The sequence below is a fragment of the Trichomycterus rosablanca genome, chromosome 19, assembly GCF_030014385.1.
Source record: "Trichomycterus rosablanca isolate fTriRos1 chromosome 19, fTriRos1.hap1, whole genome shotgun sequence".
Classification (NCBI taxonomy): domain Eukaryota; kingdom Metazoa; phylum Chordata; class Actinopteri; order Siluriformes; family Trichomycteridae; genus Trichomycterus; species Trichomycterus rosablanca.
Window position 1 is genome coordinate 17,546,969 of NC_086006.1, and position 25,444 is coordinate 17,572,412.

A 25,444-nucleotide genomic window follows, 5' to 3' on the forward strand; every position below is an offset into this window, starting at 1 on the left:
AACTCCAGTAGTGCTGCTGTGTCTGATCCACTCATATCAGCACAACACACACTAACACAACACCACCATGCCATTGTCACATGCTCTGTGGTGGTCCTGTGGGGGACCTGACCATTGAAGAACAGGGTAAAAGCAGGCTAAAAAGGTATGTAGAGAAACAGATGGACCACAGTCAGTAATTGTAGAACTACAAAGTGCTTCTATATGGTAAGTGGAGCTGATAAAATGGACAGTGAGTGTAGAAACAAGGAGGTGGTTTTAATGTTATGGCTGATCAGTGTATGTGCACTCATATGTAATTAACAATGCATGCTGGGTGAATAATAAATACATACATAAATGCAAATCTGATTAAATTATGCAAAACCTTTGGCCTTATGTTAAGTGTTGCATATTATGCGCAAATCTGTAAAAAATAATTAATGTAAGAAGCACATTTATAAAGCTTTATAATCTTTAATCAAAACTATTAACTATTAACTTAACAATTTTTTTGTGTTCATTTTAACTGTAGAATTTTAAGGTTTTCTATGGTGGCGCAGCGGTAAAATACGCTAGCACACCAGAGCTGGGATTTCGAATACATCGTATCGAATCTCAGCTCTGCCATCCGGCTGTGGTTCAGGGTGGGATGAGCCGGACCAGGGTTCCTCATAACTGGTGCAATTACGACCTCTGCTGGCTGATTGATGGTGCCTGCGCAGATTTTGGGAATAATGCTGATCAGGGTGTGGCTCTCCGTGCACAAGGCTGATCCGCATATGAACTCGCCTCGTACAGGTGAAAAGATGCAGTCGGTACTGCTCGTGTTGGAGGGTGCGTGTGTCAGTTGTGAAGCTCCTCAGTCAGCAGTGGAGGGTTGTGTCTGTAGAGGTGAAGCGCAACACAATCAATGTAATTGGATACGACTAGATTAGGGGAGAAATGCTTTTAAGTGCCTTAAATAATTTCAATAGTGTGAATTGTAATTTGGATTGTTGGTAACTAATACAAGCAAACTGCAGCCTATATTAGGTTGAAACAATTCAGAAATAGCTTTATGGTACGTCCTGTCTCGCCAGTACTTTTGCTATAACTTAAATTAGTTTAGAAATGCAGTGTAATGACTAAATCCTAAAATTAAGGAATTGTTTACTTTTAGTATTGGTATGTACATTTTTACTTCTTTTTTTTACTTCTGTTACTAAAAAGTCTGATTCTTGTACCTATTTTCAGATTTTAATTTGTATCTTTAATGTGAATCCATATTATTCTGAGCTGTGCAATAATATCATGTCTTTCCATTATGTTACATATTAGCTGTATTGTACGTCATTTTAATTAATTACACACATTATTTCATTATGCTTGTCTCAAAAGGTGCTTTGCGAATGTTAAATAATTAAACATTTATACAGCTTAGCCAAAAAACCTTGAGAATATAAAATGCTGAACAGGTATTAAATCGGGTAGTTGTCTGTCCTTTTTCATACATTTGTTACTTTTTCCACATGCCAAATGAATTCATGCTGAATCTCTATTGTAAATTAAGTTATGTATTTTTCTTGAGTGCCAAGGCTATAGGTGTGTAAACCATATACACCGATCACCCACAACATTAAAACCACCTCCTTGTTTCTACACACTGTCCATTTTATCAGCTCCACTTACCATATAGGAGCACTTTGTAGTTCTACAATTACTGACTGTATGCCATCTGTTTCTCTGCATGCTTTGTTAGCCTCCTTTCATGCTGTTCTTCAATGGTCAGGACTCTCACAGGACCACCACAGAGCAGGTATTATTTAGGTGGTGGGTCATTCTCAGCACTGCAGTGACACTGACATGGTGGTGGAGTGTTAGTGTGTGTTGTGCTGGTATGAGTGGATCACACACAGCAGCGCTGATGGAGGTTTTAAGCGCTTCACTGTCACTGCTGGACTGAGAATAGTCCACCAACCAAAAATATCCAGCCAACAGCGCCCCATAGGCAGTGTCCTGTGATCACTGATGAAGGTCTAGCTTGTTTGGCAGCTGGGGTCAGAGCACAGGGTCAGCCATCATACGGCACCCTTGGAGCAGAGAGGGTTAAGGGCCTTGCTCAAGGACCCAACAGTGGCTGCATAGCAGAGCCTGGATTTGAACCGCCAATCTTCCAGGTGATAGCCCAAAGCTCTACCCACTAGGCTACCACTGTCCCCTTGGTATGAGCGATCGTCTCTGATTTTACATCTACAAGGTGGACCAACTAGGTAGGAGTGTCTAATAAGAGTGGACTGAGTATTTAAAAACTCCATTCATACCAGCACAACACACACTAACACACCATCACCATGTCAGTGTCACTGCAGTGCTGAGAATGATCCACCACCTAAATAATACCTGCTCTTTGGGGGTCCTGACCATTAAATAACAGAGTAAAAGCAGGTTAAAAAAGTATGTAGAGAAACGGATGGAATACAGTCAGTAATTGTAGAACTACAACGTGCTTCTATATGGTAAGTGAAGCTGATAAAATGGACAGTGAGTGTAGAAAAGAGGTAGTTTAATGTTCAAATCCATTGTTTTGAACAGATGTTTTTACTAAAGTTAATTCTGTACTCTTCTCTACTGTCCTTATAACTTTATTATTTACATATAATATTTTGGACTGTCTTTTCTATAGCAAAATAAATAAATTAAATTTCTATGGTTCTTTCAGTTTATTAATAGCTGCACTGACAATTGTGACCAGTGTAACAAAGACAGTTGTGAAGATGCAAGTGCAGGTTGGTTAAATATTCTCAGGCAAACAGTCGACACAGACAGTGGCTTGTTTGCCCCTTGAGCAAGACTCTTCACCCCTTAATTGCTTAGATTGAATACTGTCAACATACTGTAAGTCGCTTTGGATAAAAGCGTCTGCTACATGCTGCAAATATAAAACCTGAAAAGATAAGCCATGATGTGGAAGTCAAGTACCACCACAGCAAAAACAACTACTCACATATACTCAACATACTCACAAGTACTTCAACAGGACCACCACAGAGTAGGTATCATTTAGGTGGTGGATCATTCTCAGCACTACAGTGACAATGACATGGTGGTGTGTTAGTGTGTGTTGTGCTGGCATGAGTGGATCACACAGCAGTGCTGCTGGAGTTTTTAAATACCATGTCCACTAACTGCCCACTCTATTAGACACTCCTACCTAGTTTGTCCACCTTGTAGATGTAAAGTCGGAGACGATCGCTCATCTATTGCTGCTGTTTGAGTTGGTCGTCTTGGTCTTGGTTTGATTCCTAGGTGGAGCAGTCCGGGTTTTTTGTGTGGAGTTTGCAGGTAGTGTTTGTGTAGGTTTCCTTCATGGACTTTGATTTCCTCCCACACTTCAAAGTTTGGTGAATTGGAGAGACAAAATTGACCATAACAATGTTTGAAAGTGAACTGATGAATCATGTGTTCTTCGTGGACCAGGGGCGTAACTACAGGAGGGGCCCTCCACGACATGAACTCAACCACAAGTAAAATTAAAATAACTAAAACTGTGCATTAAAAATACCAGAGCCAGGAATTTGGACTTGAAGTCTATTGTAGATTATTTTGCTTAGCACAAGGCAGACCACATGAACTTCTGAGTGAGTATATATACAGTGGGGGAAATAAGTATTTGATCCCCTGCTGATTTTGTAAGTTTACCCCCTTACAAAGACTTGAACAGTCTATAATTTTTATGAAAGGTTTATTTTAACAGAGAGAGACAGAATATCAACAAAAAATCCAGAAAAAAAACATTAAATAAAAGTTATAAATTAATTTGTATTTAATTAAGGGAAATAAGTATTTGATCCCCTACCAACCAGCAAGAATTCTGACCCCCACAGACCGGTTATGTGCCCATGAGGCACACAAATTAGTCCTGTCCCTGTATAAAAGACTCCTGTCACAGAATCAGTTTCTTCCGTTCAAATCTCTCGACCACCATGGGCAAGACCAAAGAGCTATCAAAGGACGTCAGGGACAAGATTGTAGACCTGCACAAGGCTGGAATGGGCTACAAGACCATCTTCAGTATTGATCTACAATGTAGAAAATAAAAATAATCAAGAAAAACCATTGAAGAGAAGGTGTGTCCAAACTTTTGACTGGTACTGTATATATGAATTTATTTTTTTTGCACTGGGGTCCATGAGCTCCTTGTTACGCCACAGCCGTGGATGATCTTCCCTTTCTCGAGCATACTCGGGCACTTGAGCAGTTCACGAGCAATGTTGCACACCTGAGCTACACTTAAGCCCCCACGGTCCGGTCCTTCACAACATCCGACAGGGTTTGCCATAAGTGGACACAAGAGCGGCGCATTTGACCTTATGTGCTGTCTGGGTTTTTCACTTCTAGATTCACAAATCATGGTCACTCACCCCAAAAGCTTGAAGACAATGCAGAGCTGTTTTCGGAAGTGAAAGTATTCTTTCATGTGGACAAAGGTACAAACAAGACAGTTACATCACACAGGACCACTGGACATACACCGATCAGCCATAACATTAAAACCACCTCCTTGTTTATACACACATTGTAGAAATCATATAGGAGCACTTTGTGTACAACTACTGACTGTAGTCCATCTATTTCTCTGCATGCTTTGTTAGCCCAGTTTGCATGCTGTTCTTCAATAATTTCATGCTGGATGATTCTCAGCACTGCAGTGACACTGACATGGTGGTGGTGTGTTAGTGTGTGTTGTGCTGGTATGAGTGGATAAGACACAGCAATGCTGATGGAGCATAAGGTGGTACCTGCACCCCATTCAGGTTGCACAGGTAGTCCAGCTTCTCCAGAATAGCACATCCATATGTGCTGTTGCAAGGTTTGGTGTCTCCTCCAGCTCAGTCTCAGGAGCATGGCAGAGATTCCAGGACACAAGCAATTACACTAGGGAATCAGGACAGGGTTCGTAGAATGGGCATCAACTCAGTGTTGGGATCAGCACCTTTGTGCAAGAGGGAACTGGAGGAGCTACTGGTTACAGGCTACTGGTGTGCATGTTTCTGACCAAACTGTTGGTGGCAAGGGTGGCATGAAGGCCCGACATCCTCTAGTTCTGCTGGTTTTCCTCACAGTATATCAGTTAAGCCGGAACATGCAGGTATCAGTAAGTAAGGGTGCTGCAGTACTCCCTAGCGGCAGACAATTAAAAATCAGTAAACAAAGCAAATCCTGAGTGCATCTTTAAGAGTTCTCACTAGGTTTGAAGTTAATATCATAACATCTAGTCAAATTATAATGCGTCTGCATTGTTCAAACAAAATTCCTTTTACTGTGGTGCCACATACAATCCAATACAAGTACAACCCTTAACAAATAAAAGCACAAAAGTGAAAAGGCAACAATATAATAACACTAAACCCTCTAAAAGTGGAAAGTATGCATGGAACATTGGTCATAGTTTATAATTACACACTCAATCAGGCACGTGCACAGATAGACCCCTAGTGGTGCTCAAGCACCTGCCCTTTTGCCCTGGATGAGAAATGTGCCCTTTCTGCTGGAGCCCAATTTTTTTCTACATTCATCAATATTTAAAAATAAAAATGACCCTCTCTGTCATCAATTCCCCCCAAACGTGTTTTGATATCTGACGGGCATTTATTTGAGTTCTTGTGAGAATTCTGCCCCGACAGTTTTACTGTTTTACAAATTAGACAAGTTCACTAGTTTTGTTTCATTTAAAATCTGACTTATTTTGATGTGAAAGCCTGAAGGGAAAAAAGCATGAGCACAAACATTTTGCAGGAGAATGTCAAGTAGCTCTCACAGTAAAGTGTTGAAAATAGATACAAACATACAATATTTTATAATTACAGCATCCTGGCCAAAACGCTGTGTAGGAAAAGTCACCTTTAGTTATTTTCATGCAAGCATTTATACTTCAACAGTTGAGGTTTACAAATGAGGAATAATTTTGCTAGGTAATTAACATTACAAACTAATATATGTAGAAGGCTAAATATAATGCTCTATGATATAGAACAGCATACAAAGAATGATGAATAAATAGGAAAATGTTATTTAGCTGTCTATTTGATTTTATTGGCATAATAATAGGCCCATTGTTAACATTAACTACCCAAAGTGGGTTTCTGATTTGAAATCAAAGGTAGGTCTTAAGTTGAGCTACATGATAGTCTGGCGGGGTAAATTGATACTAGTAATGGTATATTATTAGTGTAATGCACAACATTATTTTATCTAATTTACAAATTTTGCAGCATAATGCCAAGAAAAGATAGGTTACAAAAGCAGAAAGAAAAGGAACTACAGCAAGCAGCTCAGGGTAGCAGCTCTCTTTTATCCTGGATTAGGCCATCTACCAGTAAAGCAAATGAGGGAGATGTATCAGTATCAGTTGTTTGGTTTTGAAAAAGCGTGCACAATATGGCCTTGTTTTTGCCTGTTTTTCATTTATTTATGCAATTTGATAATTTGAGTTATTTGATTAGATGTGTATTGATTGTGTTAACAAAAATAAATATATAAGTTAAATATCCTACTGTGTTTTTCTTTTTAATTTTATTAATAATTTTGGCAATGGGTGCCCTTTTTTTTTTGGCTTGAGCACCTGCACCCAAAAATGTCTGTGCACGTGCCATGTTCCTCAGCCTTTGTCCCATTTTTCGGTTGCGGGGTCGGCTTCTTCCCTATTTATCCGGGCTTGGGACCTGCACTACAATGCACTGGTCTGTGCATCCCAGCGGCTAGGTAACTATAGGACAATTCAGTGTCTCCAATTAGCCTAGCGGCATGTCTTTGGACTGTGGGAGGAAACCGGAGCACCCGGAGGAAACCCACGCGGACACGGGGAGAACATGCAAACTCCACACAGAAAGGATCCGGACCGCCCCACCCCGGGGATCGAACCCAGGACCTTCTTGCTGTGAAGCGACAGTGCTACCCACTTAGCCACCGTGGTGTATTTATGGGTCATTCTATAATTTGGGGTACATTTCACATCACCAAAAAAGTACAAAAACATGTTCTCTCTCAATAGAGCAATCAGTGGTTCAAGTTAATATATTCCTTTAGTGTAACATATCCAGTATTTGCAAAGCTTAAACATTATTATTTTTTATTTTTTATTTAAAGGGACAGTAGATGTAGACTACTAGGTAACTTAGTTGACAGGTAACATAGTTGACAATTTCCCTATTTTGACCCATAACTTCAGTGGTAGACCTTGCCTGGCTGACCACATGTCATTTCTTGAACAGAGTAATGTCTAATTTGAACATACATTTGAATTAAAATTATTTAAAAAAATTTAACCATAACAATGTATGTAACATAGTTGACGGTCAATTAATATACTCATTGACAATGTTCTATTATAGATAAAATATTGTAAAAAATAAGAGGACATTCACCACAGTTTGTTCAATATACCCTCCACAGAGAAAAATGATATCATGTAATGCTGGTCACATACTGTAGTTTTAGAACAAACCATTTTTGAGTTGCTGAGTGGAGTTCTGTTAGTAACATAGTTGACAGAACTTTTGCGGACATTAATAAATAAAGATATTTAAATTATTTAAAAGAGGAACTCAATTTAAAAAATATTATTTTTCTTTAGTATTTAAACTTTTGAAATAAATAAAAAAATAGATGTTGTTGCCCTTAATGATTTTATTCATTATTTTGAAACCAAGGCACCCTCAACTTAAAAAATGGACACAGCAAAAACTGCTCATTTAGGAACATCATGACAAATTTCAAGCTAAATGAAGCATAGGATGCACATCATGTTTTTGTGATATTACAACATGTTTTCTATTAATAGGTAAAATATGACATTTTTAAAGAAAATAGTTTAAAAATATAATTATTATCATTGGACATGGAATGTACCCCAAATTATAGAATGACTCTTATATAGAATATATATTTGAAAGTATATTTACAGATTATACGTCAGAATAGGTGAAAGAACTGTGCTTCTAAAGTGATGTGCAAGTATGTTTTACTTATTATTGTATAATGAAGTACACATGTGCTACTTGTCTGTCAGATGGGAGTAGACAGATGGACTACAGTTAGTAATTGTAGAACTACAAAGTGCTTCTATATGGTAAGTGGAGCTGATATTATGGCTGATCGGTGTATGTTGGTGTTGGTGCAGACTTCATTGCTGCTAGAAAGCGTTTCCGGTGACGTCTCGAATGACACGTGTATTCAACATGGCGGCCGCGATGGTAAGTGGAAGCTAAAGCTTGGTGTTTTGTTTAGTAAACTGTAAAACGTTTAATTATTAAAATATTAAAATTCTGTCTCATAATATTAAAAACACGCTGTTTATGCGTTTTAAATGTCTGTTGTTACTTGAACAGGTCGCGCTAGTTAGCCTTCTGCTTTTAGCGAGTGAGATAATTAGCCAGTTTGCTAACGTAGCTTTTTTTTTTTTATATGGGTTGTCATGCTAATTCCGATAGCACTTATTGGATTTGTTAACTGAGCTGATTAGCATTGTGTGTTATTTGTGTATAGTGTTTGTTGTACATCACATTGGCTCTTTTATTTGATTTTAAATACTGCCATATCTAATATGCAGGCGTTTGTTTATGCATTCATTCATCCGGTTATTTGTGCTGCACTGAAAACTTCCTGACTCTGATTCCTCCACGTAAACACACTGATACGAGCTGAGACTTGGTGTCCGATGTGCTCTAATAACATCATAACTCGTTATACTGTGTGAGATTATTCAATATTATATTGTCTGAAAGCAAGTGTACTTGGTGTCAGATTATATGATCAGATTCCTGCGAATAAACCCAACGCGTTTGCATAATAATGGTCAAAAAGGTAGTTTGGAGCCGTTCGTTTTTTAAGTATCCATTCTGTCAAAGCGAACATGAGTGAGGACAATAATTTCCTCATAATTTAGCATATGTTGTAGCTCCTATGTCGCTTTAGGGCTGGGACTTTTATACACCGATCAGCCATAACATTAAAACCACCTCACTGTCCATTTTACCATATAGTTCTACAATTACTGACTGTAGTCCATCTGTTTCTCTGCATACTTTATTAGCCCACTTTCACCCTGTTCTTCAATGATCAGGACTCTCCACAGGACCACTACAGAGCAGGTATTATTTGGGTGGTGGATCATTCTCAGCACTGCAGTGACACTGACATGATGGTGGTGTGTTAGTTGCTGGTATGAGTGGATAAGACACAGCAGTGCTGCTGGAGTTTTTAAAAACCTCAGTGTCACTGCTGGACTGAGAATAGTCCACCAACCAAAAACATCCAGCCAACAGTGCCCTGTGATGAAGGACTCAAAGATGACCAACTCAAACAGCAGCAATAGACGAGCGATCGTCTCTGACTCTACATCTACAAGGTGGACCAACTAGGTATGAGTGTCTTATAGAGTGGACATTAAGTATTCAAAAACTCCAGCAGCGCTGCTGTGTCTGATCCACTCATACCAGCACAACACACACTAACACACCACCACCATGTCATTGTCACTGCAGTGCTGAGAATCATCCACCACCTAAATAATACCTGCTCTGTGGTGGTCCTGTGGGGGTCCTGACCATTAAAGAACATGGTAAAAGCAGGCTAAAAAAGTATGTAGAGAAACAGATGGACTACAGTCAGTAATTGTAGAACTACAAAGTGCTTCTACATGGTAAGTGGAGCTGATAAAATGGACAGTGAGTGTAGAAACAAGGAGGTGGTTTTAATGTTATGGCTGATCGGTGTGTGTCTGTTGTTTATTCTACTGTCATAAGTACATAGAATATGAAAAGTTTTAATTTCACCATGTATATAATAAAGGTTTTGAGTAGAGATGGGACGATCGATCGGCTACGAATCGGTATCGGCCGATTTTTCATCAAAATATGCTATCGGCGATCGGCGATATTTCCTAAAAGTAGCCGATCCGATCGTGTGATATATAAAGATCATGTTAAGTTAACAGCTCAGTGGATTGATCCAGACTTTGAGCTACAAAGCACCAACCATCACATCACCATTCATCAACAATCGTACAGAAACCATCGTGAAAGCTCTTACGATGTAATTTTGCTGATTGTAATATTTACTTTAAAAAGATCATTCAACCCGGTCACATCTGAGTCGATTCTATCAGCACGTTATATAAACTCCTGGTTCACTTTGGTAAATCGTAAGCGGTTCTTACTTGTGATGTAGATGAGAACAGAAGACGTTACAGAGCCAATCCGAGGCAAAAGTTTATTCATTACCAAATTCGTTAGTTCAGGATCATCTGCTGAACTTTTAGAAAACTTTTAGCTCCTTAGACGGAACGAGTCTGACTCGGTTACAGATCTGTGGTAATAGCAGTTTAATTAAGCTTTTTAATTAAGCTTTTTAATGTAAGAGTCACACAAAATGTTCTGTAGTAGCTGGTGTTTATTTAAAACCACAACATTTAATTAATAACAGTAAACACGGAGAGATAACTGAGAAGAGAAACTTACGCTTCACATAAAAACGAATCAACTCATGAATCAATGAATCACTTATAGCGATACTGTGAACTCTGCGTGTCTGTAACTCTGTAACTGCGTCTCTTCTAAAGGCACACACACACACGCGCGCTGCTCCGGTTTATCTTTACGGTGAGGCTCTTTTTAAGTTTATTTACTGCTAATCCCCCCCCCCCGATCGGAATCGGCTATCGGCCAATGTCCCTGAAAGGAGATCGTAGATCGTAATCGGTGCCAAAAACCCCGATCGGTCCATCTCTAGTTTTGAGTGCTATAAGCTTTGGTTTGCCCCACAAAATGACACAATATATGAGGAATCAGTACGCGTGAAGCAGTTGCAATGAATACAGTTTTTATTGTTTATTTAATATTTAAGTATTGTACAATTAAACTTAGCTCTCCCTTTAACATATAAAATGACATTTTCAAACTCTATTGTACAACTTGACCACAGGTCTGTTGTAAAAAAGTGGACGTCTTTATATATCTCTGCTTCCAGTTTGCTTATAACGTTGGCTTAGCAGCTGACCTGAAGTATTTTCGTCTCGTAAGACATACATGGAACCCACTGTTTTAATTATTGCTCTGAAAGCTGTGTGGATTGTTACTGCATTCGTAATGTCGTTGTTTGCAACAGCCGTGGCTTGACAAACCATACAGTATATAATGTTTTAATCTGTTCTAAACTGCCGACACGCCTAATTTTTTTGACCGGTTCTTCCGGTGCATATTTGGTCTTCCTCTCTTTACCCTCCATCTGTTTTTATTATTATTTTTTTCACCTTATCGAGAAATCCTCTCTCATCTGTTAAAACTGTCATGTTAACGCTGCCTGGTTAACAAGCAAGCTGTATCTATAGCTCCATAGCGCTTTAAGTGGCGAATGATATTATATGATTTGCTGCCTACTGAAGCCTACAGCTGTATGAACTATGCTACGGTATGGCGGTATTTAAAAAATCCATCCCGAATGAGGAATCAAAGCCGGTATACTGAATGTACCATCATACCGCCCAGCACTATGTAGTGGTAGCTAGGCTGCTTTAAGATGTTTGGGAGGTCTGGCATGGATTAATTCTATTTACATGATTTCTTATGAGAAAAATAGGTTTAACTAATGAACATTTTGACTTAAAAACAGCCCTTTGGAACCAATTAAATTTATAAGTCAAGGGTCTACTGTATTGGAACTAGACATGAGAGCAGTGGAAAAGGGCAGATTGGTCTGACAAAATTATGTGGATGGCCAGGCACATGCAGATCGTTTACTTGCGGGTCCACTTCACACTATACAGAAGTTGAAAGACCTCCTGGTTCCAGTTATCACAGGACTTCTTCTGATGTGTTTTGGTGATTTAGTGAGCTTTTTTGACAGCATATTAAGTGTATGGTTGTGGCTTAACTTTGTACTGTATGTGCACAGATCAACTCCTCTGAATCTGAAGTGATTCTTTTACAATATGCAGTCGTGAATCACTCAACGTGCTGCACAGCTTTTCGTTTGATTAGTGGTATAGTTGTGCCCATGTATGCAAATATACATACTGAAGTGTTTGCTTGTGTTCATTTTGACAAAATGGCTGGGTGTCATTTTTAGTTAAAGCTGGCTATAGTTGTTGACAGAAGGCAGTACAAACAGTGGCGCAATGTAAAGAGTCGTTGACGCAACAAACTTGAGTAAACTTTATGCAAAAATAGGAGCAAAGCAATATAGTGATTACCAATAGGAACTGAGCATTGAGCAGGAAGGTGTGCACTTATCTCTGCCCCCGTGAAATGGTACACTTCTTTTTTTGGTTTGTAAATAATTGTACCTACTAGAGATGCTAGAGAAACTCCTTGTCACAGTGATTGTCGCAAATAGACAGTAGGGTTGCCACTAACGACTATTTTTCTATCGATTAGCAGTCAATAAAATAAATAAACTTAAAAAGAGCCTCACAGTGAAGATAAACCGGAGCAGCGCGCGCGTGTGTGTGTGTTAGATGTGTAGTTAGATGTAGGCACGTCTCATTAAGTCCAACGTACAGTAACGACAGAATGAGCCCAGATTCTAACCTACACATTCACTCAAAATTCCAAGCGATGTAAACAAAGTGGTAAGCGTGTCATATGAGAAGCTTTTTGTGCTTTGATCACTGCGGCAACTGCAAAAATCGTGAGCCCAAAGTTCGCGGCAGTCTAACTGAACTCCCTAAGGAATACGGTATTCCAAGATCTCCGCGATTAAGAAGCTTAATGAAACAATATAGAAGTAAAAATGCGCCCTAACTGAACTCTCTAAGAAATACGGTATTCCAAGATCTCCACGATTAAGAAGCTTAATGAAACGATATACACGTGCAACATCGCGCTAGTGCTGCTGTGATATACCATCAAGGCTTTGCACAGTGTACAAACCACCTTTGTATTCCCAAACTTTTGATGATTTGGGTCTTGGAAAACTTGTAGCTTTTCTTTGAAAGCTCTCCGACTGCATTTTTTAAGACGGCGTTTAATGCCGCCAACCAGTGACCGGACCAAATACGACTCGGGTCATGCACACAGCAAGTAGTGTTGAGGGAAATCATATGAACGGTTATATGAATGGAAACGTTGTAGAAATTTAAAAGGATCATTTATCAACAGTTTTAAAAACGATGCATCGATTTAAAATATTGACGTCGACGCTAAATCATGGACTAGGTCGACCAATCGCGGCAGCCTTAATAGACAGCAGCGATCCCAATGAACAAACAGTTTTGTTGACATATTTCTATTTTTTTTATCAATTTTTTTTACCTATTTGTATTTTATTTCTTTCTTTCTTTATTTTTTGCTTGGCGTCAGTGAAAACCTCAATGGTAATAGGTCATCGGGTTTGGAAATGCTCACAGGCCATGATGAAGCTGCTGGTGTAAGCGCAGGGTGATGAGCAATCAGCAATGGCAGATAAGAGACGAAAAGTTGCTGCCAGTGTGAACGCAGGGTAAAATTTAAGTGTGTCTGTTGGAATGTGTGTATAAAAAGCATTTGTTAGGTCAGTCAGTGATGTTGCCAGTAAGACCTGACTCATAATTGACGTTTCAATTCCTCTTAAACGTGTTTAGTGGGGTTGGTGTTAGAACTCTGCTGGAACTGTACTGACCACTGGGGTTTCACCACACTAGATTTCTCAAACCTTGTCATTATGAACTTTGCTTCGTGCACAGGAAAGCAGTCATGCTAAAACAGGAAAGGTCTTTCCCCAAACTGTTGCCACAGTCTGGGTCCTTTCTGTGTGGAGTTCGCGTGGGTTTCCTCCGGGAGCTCTGGTTTCCTCCTACAGTCCAAAGACATGCAAGTGAGGTGAATTAGAGATACAAAATTGTCCATGACTGTGTTTGATATAACCTTGTGAACTGATGAATCTTGTGTAATGAGTAACTACCGTTCCTGTCATGGATGTAACCAAAGTGTAAAACATGACTTTTAAAATCCTAATAAACAAACAAACATCTTGAAATCAATAATTGTCTGTTGCTTTGTTTGTTCTGCAGGAGACGCGGATCGTGCTACTGCTTTCAATACTGCCTTTGGTCAAGCCGTTTTACGTGCCCGGTGTAGCACCCATTGATTTCCATCTTAACGACCCTGTCGAGATCAAGGTATGGGTGAATACATTTGTACATTATTATTGTTTAAGAGAAGAGAAGACATTTTGCAGACCATTGTTGTATTTTAATAAGCCTGCAATATACTAAGCAAATTAGGGCAATATGATCAGAAATATTCCTTTATATATGGTTGCATGTTAATATTATTGGCCAGTGTAGTAAAAAATGCAGTTAAACTTTGCCATTATACTAGTGCAGTAACTGGAGAGAACATAAACACAAGAGTGCACAGATGTGAGTCAAAACAGTGTAGATAAAAGACTAAGGTCAGTAGCGTACTGCAAGACACTACAAAGAGTGCAAAGCAATATGATGATAATGATGCTTATTGCTTTTTAAATGCTTGCGTGTGTGTTCTTTTTAAGTAAACCATTTTAAAAAGCACCTCAGTGACCTAAATTAAGATGATCCGCATTAGCCGCTTAGGTGGCACAGCGGTAAAAACATCGTATCGAGTCTCAGCTCTGCCTGCCGGCTGGACTGAGCAGCCTCATGAACAACGATTGGCCTGTTGTTCAGATAGGGGTGGGATATTAAAAAACGGATTGGGATTCTCTCATAACTAATGCAATTACGACCTCTGCCTGCTGATTGATGGCATCTGCACAGAGATGGGAAAAGAGTGCTGTCAGGGTGTGTCTCTCTGTACACAGTGCTGATCTGCACTGCACTCATCAAAGTGTAGGTGACGAGATGCATACGGCTGCGGCCCACTTGTCTGAGTGGGCGTGGGTTAGCTTCGTTCTCCTCAATCAGAGCGGGGATCGGCATTGGTGGAGAGAAAGCATGACGTAATCAGGCAATTGGACACACTAAAAGGGAGAAAAAGAGGGAGACATGCAGAAACTATATATATATATATATATTAGGGCTGTCAAACGATTAAAATTTTTAATCGCGATTAATCTCAGAATTTCATATAGTTAATCGCGATTAATCGCATTAAATAAAATCTGTGTAAATGTTATAGAAAACAAGGTTTTTTAAGTGAAATGTGAAAAGTGGACGTTTCTACACGAAGTGAGTGTGTTTTGACCCTTTTGGGGCTTCCATAGTTCATGGACTAGCGTGCTTGACTCCGGTATTCAGTGCCGTAACAGATTAAGTTAATGAAGTGTTTTGCTGCCGACAACTTGTGAATATACCGTGTATTTATTTCTTTATTATGCAAGTGCATCCCTACGACGCTCAGTTATATTATTTTAACAAACCGCAAATAAACAACGGTGGCAAGTCCGACATTAAAACGTTGGTTCTACCAGTCAAGTCTCAACATGAACTAGAATTTGCGTTAACGGCACTATTTTTTTTAATCGCGTTAAATTGAGATTGCGTTAATGCGTTATTATCGCGTTAACTTCGACAGCCCTAATATATATATACAGTGTATCACAAAAGTGAGTACACCCCTCACATTTCTGCTAATATTTCATTATATCTTTTCATGGGACAACACTATAGACATGAAACTTGGATATAACTTAGAGTAGTCAGTGTACAGCTTGTATAGCAGTGTAGATTTACTGTCTTCTGAAAATAACTCAACACACAGCCATTAATGTCTAAATAGCTGGCAACATAAGTGAGTACACCCCACAGTGAACATGTCCAAATTGTGCCCAAAGTGTCAATATTTTGTCTGACCACCATTATTATCCAGCACTGCCTTAACCCTCCTGGGCATGGAATTCACCAGAGCTGCACAGGTTGCTACTGGAATCCTCTTCCACTCCTCCATGATGACATCACGGAGCTGGTGGATGTTAGACACCTTGAACTCCTCCACCTTCCACTTGAGGATGCGCCACAGGTGCTCAATTGGGTTTAGTCCATCACCTTCACAGTTTTCGAAGGGAGGGGATCATGCTCTGTTTTAGAATGTCACAGTACATGTTGGAATTCATGTTTCCCTCAATGAACTGCAGCTCCCCAGTGCCAGCAACACTCATGCAGCCCAAGACCATGATGCTACCACCACCATGCTTGACTGTAGGCAAGATACAGTTGTCTTGGTACTTCTCACCAGGGCGCCGCCACACATGCTGGACACCATCTGAGCCAAACAAGTTTATCTTGGTCTCGTCAGACCACAGGGCATTCCAGTAATCCATGTTCTTGGACTGCTTGTCTTCAGCAAACTGTTTGCGGGCTTTCTTGTGCGTCAGCTTCCTTCTGGGATGACGACCATGCAGACCGAGTTGATGCAGTGAGCGGCGTATGGTCTGAGCACTGACAGGCTGACCTCCCACGTCTTCAACCTCTGCAGCAATGCTGGCAGCACTCATGTGTCTATTTTTTAAAGCCAACCTCTGGATATGACGCCGAACACGTGGACTCAACTTCTTTGGTCGACCCTGGCGAAGCCTGTTCCGAGTGGAACCTGTCCTGGAAAACCGCTGTATGACCTTGGCCACCATGCTGTAGCTCAGTTTCAGGGTGTTAGCAATCTTCTTATAGCCCAGGCCATCTTTGTGGAGAGCAACAATTCTATTTCTCACATCCTCAGAGAGTTCTTTGCCATGAGGTGCCATGTTGAATATCCAGTGGCCAGTATGAGAGAATTGTACCCAAAACACCAAATTTAACAGCCCTGCTCCCCATTTACACCTGGGACCTTGACACATGACACCAGGGAGGGACAACGACACATTTGGGCACAATTTGGACATGTTCACTGTGGGGTGTACTCACTTATGTTGCCAGCTATTTAGACATTAATGGCTGTGTGTTGAGTTATTTTCAGAAGACAGTAAATCTACACTGCTATACAAGCTGTACACTGACTACTCTAAGTTATATCCAAGTTTCATGTCTATAGTGTTGTCCCATAAAAAGATATAATGAAATATTTGCAGAAATGTGAGGGGTGTACTCACTTTTGTGATACACTGTATTAGGGCTGGGCGATATATCGAGATTTTATAATATATCGATATAATTTCATACGCGATATAAGATAAGACAATATCGCTTATATCGATATAGATGTTGCGTTCCAATTAGATCCGACAGTTCGTCTTTCTCTTCTCCCAGTTTGTCTCTGCACATGTTCAACTGCCCCGCCTCTCTCCCTCACTGAACACAACTCCCCCCTCCCCACCGCTTCAGTAAGTCCTGCAGACAGCGATAGCATGGAGACTGATAGACATGACAGAAGCTATCGAGGAGGAGCTGCTTACTAAAAAGAAAAATAATGGCTCAATTATTTGGAGATGGTTCGGATTCAAAGTGTCAGATAAGCAGCAGAATAATGTATTCTGTAGAGAAAGCCGAAAACAAGTCCAGACAAAATCTTCCAGCTCCGTGTACCATTCGTTTTTCACTTCAAATCCCAAAGTTGAAAAACAAGAAAACGAGTCGTTATTCGTTTCAAAAACCAATATAAACATACAAGCGCATGCACGGGCTGACATGCACGTTAGTTTATACTGGATGATATCCCGACGTCCGAGACTCATTTATTTATTTATCTTCTATTATAGTATTTCTTGTTCTCGGCCAATAAACATCCAAAAATTTATAAAATTGCATGAACTAACAAGGAGCAAACAGCAATTAAACAACAAATAAAGCTGTTAAATAATAATTAAGTGCATGAAGCAGATTAAAATGCATTATATATTGTAATAGTTACACAGTAACATTAATGATTAGTTCTGCCTGTATTACAGAACTGAGTTCTATATGGTAAAAGAAAATATTAATGTAAATGTTAATGTTGTGGCGACTGATGTAAAATAATGTATAAAGTCCAAACGTGAGGGGGGGTTTAACGAGAACGCTACTTTTAATGTCACACAAGCTCAGTGCAAAACACGAAAGCTCACACAAGCGCAGCCGGAAACGGTCAATTTCTGTTATCTTCCCTACACACTCGCTCCCTGCGCCCTATAGTACGCTTAACATTCTTAAAGGGCCAGACAATATATTTGTAATTCACATTACACAACAGGTGAGATGTTAGAAAACAAACTTTTTCTTACAATAGTTATTTTTTTTCTTAAGGAAAAATAGTTCTTGTGTGAAGCTTCCCAGCATGAATATTAATAAAAGTGCCTGTAAAAAATTTGAAACATGTAGCTTTGTCTCAGAAGTGTCTTGTTGTTATTACCTTATGGGATGAAAAAATATCGAGATATATATCGTATATCGCCATTCAGCTAAAAAATATCGAGATATAATTTTTGATCCATATCGCCCAGCCCTACACTGTATATATACGTATATATATATACAGGTATATATATAGGTTTCATGGCTAAATTGGACCAGTCTGGTGGCCAATCTTCATTAATTGCACATTGCACCAGTAAGAGCAGAGTGTGAATGTTCAATTAGCAGGGTAAGAGCACAGTTTTGCTCAAAATATTGCAATGCACACAACATTATGGGTGACATACCAGAGTTCAAAAGAGGACAAATTGTTGGTGCACGTCTTGCTGGCGCATCTGTGACCAAGACAGCAAGTCTTTGTGATGTATCAAGAGCCACGGTATCCAGGGTATTGTCAGCATACCACCAAGAAGGACAAACCACATCCAACAGGATTAACTGTGGACGCAAGAGGAAGCTGTCTGAAAGGGATGTTCGGGTGCTAACCCGGATTGTATCCAAAAAACATAAAACCACGGCTGCCCAAATCACGGCAGAATTAAATGTGCACCTCAACTCTCCTGTTTCCACCAGAACTGTCCGTCGGGAGCTCCACAGGGTCAATATACACGGCCGGGCTGCTATAGCCAAACCTTTGGTCACTCGTGCCAATGCCAAACGTCGGTTTCAATGGTGCAAGGAGCGCAAATCTTGGGCTGTGGACAATGTGAAACATGTATTGTTCTCTGATGAGTCCACCTTTACTGTTTTCCCCACATCCGGGAGAGTTACGGTGTGGAGAAGCCCCAAAGAAGCGTACCACCCAGACTGTTGCATGCCCAGAGTGAAGCATGGGGGTGGATCAGTGATGGTTTGGGCTGCCATATCATGGCATTCCCTTGGCCCAATACTTGTGCTAGATGGGCGCGTCACTGCCAAGGACTACCGAACCATTCTGCAGGACCATGTGCATCCAATGGTTCAAACATTGTATCCTGAAGGCGGTGCCGTGTATCAGGATGACAATGCACCAATACACACAGCAAGACTGGTGAAAGATTGGTTTGATGAACATGAAAGTGAAGTTGAACATCTCCCATGGCCTGCACAGTCACCAGATCTAAATATTATTGAGCCACTTTGGGGTGTTTTGGAGAAGCGTTTTCCTCCACCAGCATCACGTAGTGACCTGGCCACTATCCTGCAAGAAGAATGGCTTAAAATCCCTCTGACCACTGTGCAGGACTTGTATATGTCATTTCCAAGAAGAATTGACGCTGTGTTGGCCGCAAAAGGAGGCCCTACACCATACTAATAAATTATTGTGGTCTAAAACCAGGTGTTTAAGTTTCATTGTCCAACCCCTGTATATATATATATATATATATATATATAAATGTTTTACCTATGTAAAAAGGAATTCACTTAAGTAGGTTAATACAAAAATGCTTTCAAATATGTGGTATGGTTAGATACTTTTCTTCAGCCAGCAGGTTCCAAAATTAATAATCTGAATGTAGGTTTACAGAGTTAAAATATTAATCACCAGAGCAGATGGGTCCACGTTTTTGGAAGTTCCATAAGTTGTGAAGCTGCAGCTTTAATGACAGAAGGTTCTGTCAATTCTGTGGTACATCCCAAACAATCAAACACATTTTATTAGAATGTCCTGCAGTTTCAGCCATCAGAGACCATTTTTACAGGGTTGAGAACATAAAAGAAGATTTCTCCATCTAAAATTCTTAACTTTTTAGAAAGTCTAAATTTTAAACAAATTATCTGAGCATATTTTTTACTATTATTTTTTATATTTATTTTTTACTATTTATTTTCACATGTTTTTAATAAATTTCTAATAGTAAGGATCTAAAAAGAAAGTGTCTATGATAAAATAGCCAATGTGTTGCCAATATGGCAATTAACCCAAACAAAATTAAGGACAGCACCCCAGTTTCAGTTTAAAAGCGTCCCCGGGTCACCTAGGTCAGTGGTCCCTAACCACCGGGTCATTTATTACCGGGCCGCACAGAAAGAATAAATAATTCCAGTTCGCTACATCAGCAATGAAAACACTGCTTCCATTTCCAACACACGGGTGTTTATCGTCTCATATCACCCCCAGTTGGAAGCAGCGTCTCGTTGCAGCGAAAAAAGCACATTTGTGAGAGTAGTTATCCTATTTTAAATCCTCCCACCTCTGTCGGTCCATGAAATTATATTTTATTTGAAACTGAAACCGTGGTGCAAAAAAGTTTGGGGACCGCTGACCTAGGTGGCATAGCTGTGTTAGAATCTCAGCTCTGCTACTGACAGGCCAGTCGCCTGTATGGAAACGATTGGCTGGTTTGCAGCAGGGGATTCCTTGTGATTGCTGCAGTTACAAAATCTGCTGGCTGGGTAAAGGCGACTGGACAGAGACTGGCATCATATAGATCCCCACATGAACCCATTTCGTACAAGTTACAAGAAGTGGCCGGTTACTGCACAGTTATCGGAGGGGGCGTGTGTTAGAAAAAAGTAATGCTAAGGGGCAGAGAGGTTGCATTTGGGAATTGGAAACGATTAGATTGGGGTGACAAAGGGGGAAATGCAAAAATAACCATTATTAGTTTAAACCCAAACGTTTTGCACTTTTGACTGTTTTTATGTATAGGCAGTAAAGCTGACCAGTTCTAGGACGCAGCTACCCTACGAATACTACTCACTACCGTTCTGTCGACCTCCAAGCATTGTGTATAAAGCAGAAAACCTGGGTAAGTTCTGAAAAACTTGAATTGTATTAATATAAAGTGTATATTCTTTATAAACTTAAACCTTTCGTCTGTTTTTTCATGTTGTTGGGATGATGACGGTCATGGATGACCAGGTGAGGTCTTGCGAGGCGACCGTATTGTAAACACAGCGTACCAGATGCGGATGATCCAGGACAAGAAGTGTGAACTGGTGTGTGAAAAACCAGAGCAGCCCACTAAGCTGAGCATGGCCAACAGCAAGCTGATCGCTGAGCGCATCCAGGAAGAATACTACGTTCATCTGTAAGCTTTCTTACTTTAATTTATTTAGATTCTTACATTTGACCATATAGTCTAACTGTATTGTGTCCCATTCTGACAAAGCATTTGTTAGGTCTGGCAGTGATGTTGGATTGCCATTTCAGTTTATCCCAAAGGTATCTCCAAAGTTCAGTAGTGACTCAGGGTTAAGGTACCGAACTATTGATTGGAAGGTTGATTATTCAAGCTCCATCACAAGCCAAGTGGGCAGTTTTGGGGCCACTGAGCAGATTGCTTACATTTGATCCTGCCTCAATTGTAAATCTCTTTGAATGAAAGTGTCTTCCAAATGCATAAATATCTTTTATTTACACCAACACTATAATACTAGTAGAAGACACCACACTTTGAGAAGAATGTCAGACATCTCCATAAAACACATCCTGAAGGATCCAAAAGTACGACTGTAAAAGACAAAGACTGCACATGCCCAATACATTAAAAAGAAACTCTCACCCAACATAATATAGTAATAATTCCTTAATAATATAAGACTTTGAGACTTTGATTAAGATCAGACAAACCATAGTACAAGAAATGGCCTTCCCCAATTAGTTGCCACAATGTTAAAAGTATTGATCAATTTATACACTTGTTAACAATAGGAGGGGTGTCCTCATACGTTTGTCCATATATTGTTTTAGGAAACACACCAAGAAGTTACATATAAACAGTTAATCCCTAGAGAGGTGGTCTTTTTTAAGAACCTTGTTCAAACACACAAGCTTAAAGACATCACAACCCAACACATGATTAAACGGAGAGTCAGGAATTCCATCCCTCCCACCCAGATCCTCCTTGCAGCGTCATTGGGACTCAAACTTGCAATCTTTCTGTTGATTTAAATCATTTTATCATACCAGCAATAATGTGGATGTTCTTGACTTGAAGTTTTACATCTTGTTACCTGTCTAAATGTATTGTAGGTTATTGTAGATTTACCTTCTTGTTATCCTGTACCCTGTTATAATGTGGCTTAACTTGGCAAACTCAAAACTCTGAAGATAAACATCAGTGAAGCAAAACTAAACTAGTAAGCTGCTGAGAAAGGGTCTGTCTTTAGAGACCTGGCAACCCTATTTGCAATTACAGCTTAGCTTTACGTAGTAGACAACAAATCAAATATTTGGGCATTGACATTTATATGGGTTGCCCATCATACTGTATGCTTTGCGGCTTCTGTATTTTTTAGGGGTCGCCACAGCAGGTCATCGTGGTTTAAATACCAGATATATATTAACATCCTAAATAGCACAGTAACGTTATGTTGATGGTGTACTAATACACATTTACGGCATTTAGCAGATGCTTTTATTTAAAGGAACTTGCAGTTGTGGGTTTACGGCCTTGCTCAGTGGCACAACGAGGGCCAACAGTGGAGGGCCGTAAACCCCTAAGCTACCACAACCCAGATACACAATTATAGGTATGTGTTTTGTAAAACAGCATGATGGTTTCGAAGAGCGACAGTCACGCACCAATTATATTCAACTAGAAATTGCTTATTCTTAGTCAGGGTTGCCAGCTTTTATTACCTTATTAACATAATCTATATTATTTTTTATCATACTAAAGGTGCTAACTGGTTGCCATGTGTAAACAGGATTGCAGATAATCTTCCAGTGGCCACCAGGCTGGAGTTTTACCCAAACAGAGAGGCAGGGACAGATGAGGACCAGAAGAAAGACACACTTAAAGATATCCAATTTGAACATGGCTACAGACTGGGCTTCACTGACAACAACAAGGTGGGTGCAGATTCTCTTTCCTTGTCAATTTATGCATGCGTACTGTGGACTCAGGGCAGGCTATCCAATTTTTTTTTATTGTGATTGTCAATGCACTTTCAGTGCCAGTCATAATCACAAAAATAAGGTGGGTTGCATAAGGAAGGACATGTGTCTTAAAAAAAACAGTATCAACTCAGGTTTGCAAATGAGGGAGCAGCTAAAAGAGGGAAAATATGGCTTAATTTGGGTGCACTCGTTGCCACTGCTTCAGCTTCACGAATTTCACGCTTATTAGTAGCACTGAGGTAAACAAGCAGGATTCCATAAACTGAGAGTATAATTTTAAATATGCTAGACCAGGGGTGTCAAACTCGAGGCACACGGGCCAAATCCGGCCCGCCATGTCATTTAATGTGGCCCGCAAAAGACGTGTGATCGTTGTGATGCTTCGAGTAGTTACAGAGACGTACTTATAATTTAATGGGACTCCTGCGCCTTTAAGCGGCAACCATTGACGTCGTAGTCAAGTTTTAGCAGCAAAAAAAAACATGGGGTAGCTTCAGAAGCATAAACAATAATAAATAGAAGTTAATTCTATCACAATCCAATACAGAAGCATTGCCTGTAAGTAGTAGACATTTATATTCTCAGTTGTTTGTAAATGTTTAGCGAGTCACAGCGTTTCAGTTACGAATGTACCGTAATTCCGTAATTAAATTTAAGCAGTAGGAGGAAATTTAATGAAAGATGGAAAGTGAATAAAAGTTTGTGCTTCAAGAAGAGAAAGCAGTACGTCTCTTGTGTTATGAGGCCGTGTCTGTGGTAAAGGAGTACAATATAAATGTAGATATACATTATAAATATACAGAATTAATTTGACATTTTGACACCAAACACAGAATTTAGCCTCCAAGAAAAACAACAAACTGTACAAGATTTAAAAGGCAGACTGCAATCACAGCAGGACACGTTACAATCGGCCCTTTGAGAGCCACCATAATGCAGATGTGGCCCTCTGTCAAAATGAGTTTGACACCCCTGTGCTAGACCTTTTATTTCTATTAAGTGATTATTAACATGTACTTGGCCATAAAGTACTGCTAGCCATTGATTGTTTCACTGTATTTTAAAACTCCGAATACCCAAAATAATGTACTGCATGTTGTTTGTGGTTATATAATTAATTCCTGTTCTGTCTCTGGACTTGTTTCTTGGTTCCCACAGTACTATTTACACAACCACCTGTCCTTCATCCTGTACTACCACAAAGAAAAGGTAGAGGAGGAAAAAGAGCACAATTACAGAGTTGTGCGCTTCGAGGTGGTGCCACAGAGTGTCAAACTAGAAGGTAACTCTTTTACTTTGAGGTGCACTGGTTAATGTTTACTTGTTCTTAAAATTAATGTATAGAAGTCAAGTGTATTGTACGTTTGAGTCTATAAAGACATGAAGAGAAACTTGATTTGATGAAACTCCAGTGGTCAGCCCAAAATGACCTGGAACATCAATTGAGGCTTTCTTGACCAACATCACTGCCCAGCCATACAAATGCTCTTTTGATCGAATAGGCACAAATTCCCACAGACATACTTTTAAGTCTTGTGAGAAGCCTTCTCAGAAGAGTGACAGTTGTTATAGCGGAAAAGACCACATACACCGATCAACCATAACATTAAAACCACCTCCTTGTTTCTACACTCACTGTCCATTTTATCAGCTCCACTTACCATGTAGAAGCACTTTGTAGGTCTACAATTACTGACTGTAGTCCATCTGTTTCTTTGCGTGCTTTGTTAGCTTTTGAACACATCACTGTCACTGCTGGACTGAGAATAGTCTGAGAATATATATCCAGCCAGCAGCGCCCTGTGGGCAGCATCCTGTGGGCAGCGTCCTGTGAACACTGATGAAGGTCTAGAAGATGACCGACTCAAACAGCAGCAATAGATGAGCGATCGTCTCTGACTTTACATCTACGAGGTGAACAAACTAGGTGTTGGTGTGTCTAATAGAGTGGACAGTGAGTGGACACGGTGTTTAAAAACTCCAGCAGCGCTGCTGTGTCTGATCCACTCATACCAGCACAACACACACTAACACACCACCACCATGTCAGTGTCACTGCAGTGCTGAGAATGATCCACCACCTAAATAATACCTGCTCTGTGGGGGTCCTGACCATTGCAGTACAGGGTGAAAGCAGGTTAAAAAGGTATGTAGAGAAACAGATGGACTACAGTCAGTAATTGTAGAACTAGAAAGTGCTTCTATGTGGTAAGTGGAGCTGATAAAATGGACATAATAATAATAAGTATGCTAGGGGTGTGAAAACATGATTCAGTTTAAAGCAATTTATATGCCTTAGCAAGTGTGTGAAGAGTGGTGTCTTAGTTGCAATGGTGGGCAAATCCATGTTAATGCTCATGATTAGGTGTTCATGTACATTT

At 39.9% G+C, this 25,444-nt stretch overlaps 1 protein-coding gene across 1 annotated transcript in view; it reads left to right on the forward strand.

Annotated features, from left to right (window-relative positions):
- The first annotated feature begins 8,173 nt into the window (after window positions 1-8,173).
- tm9sf4 (transmembrane 9 superfamily protein member 4) overlaps window positions 8,174-25,444 on the forward strand; it is a 28,375-nt gene continuing 11,104 nt past the window's right edge. The window contains exons 1-6 of the mRNA XM_063015161.1: window positions 8,174-8,213; window positions 14,006-14,113; window positions 20,868-20,967; window positions 21,081-21,249; window positions 22,871-23,015; window positions 24,222-24,345. Of these exons, the coding sequence (XP_062871231.1) occupies window positions 8,181-8,213; window positions 14,006-14,113; window positions 20,868-20,967; window positions 21,081-21,249; window positions 22,871-23,015; window positions 24,222-24,345 (679 nt within the window). The 5' untranslated portion in view covers window positions 8,174-8,180. The remainder of the gene's footprint in view (window positions 8,214-14,005; window positions 14,114-20,867; window positions 20,968-21,080; window positions 21,250-22,870; window positions 23,016-24,221; window positions 24,346-25,444) is intronic.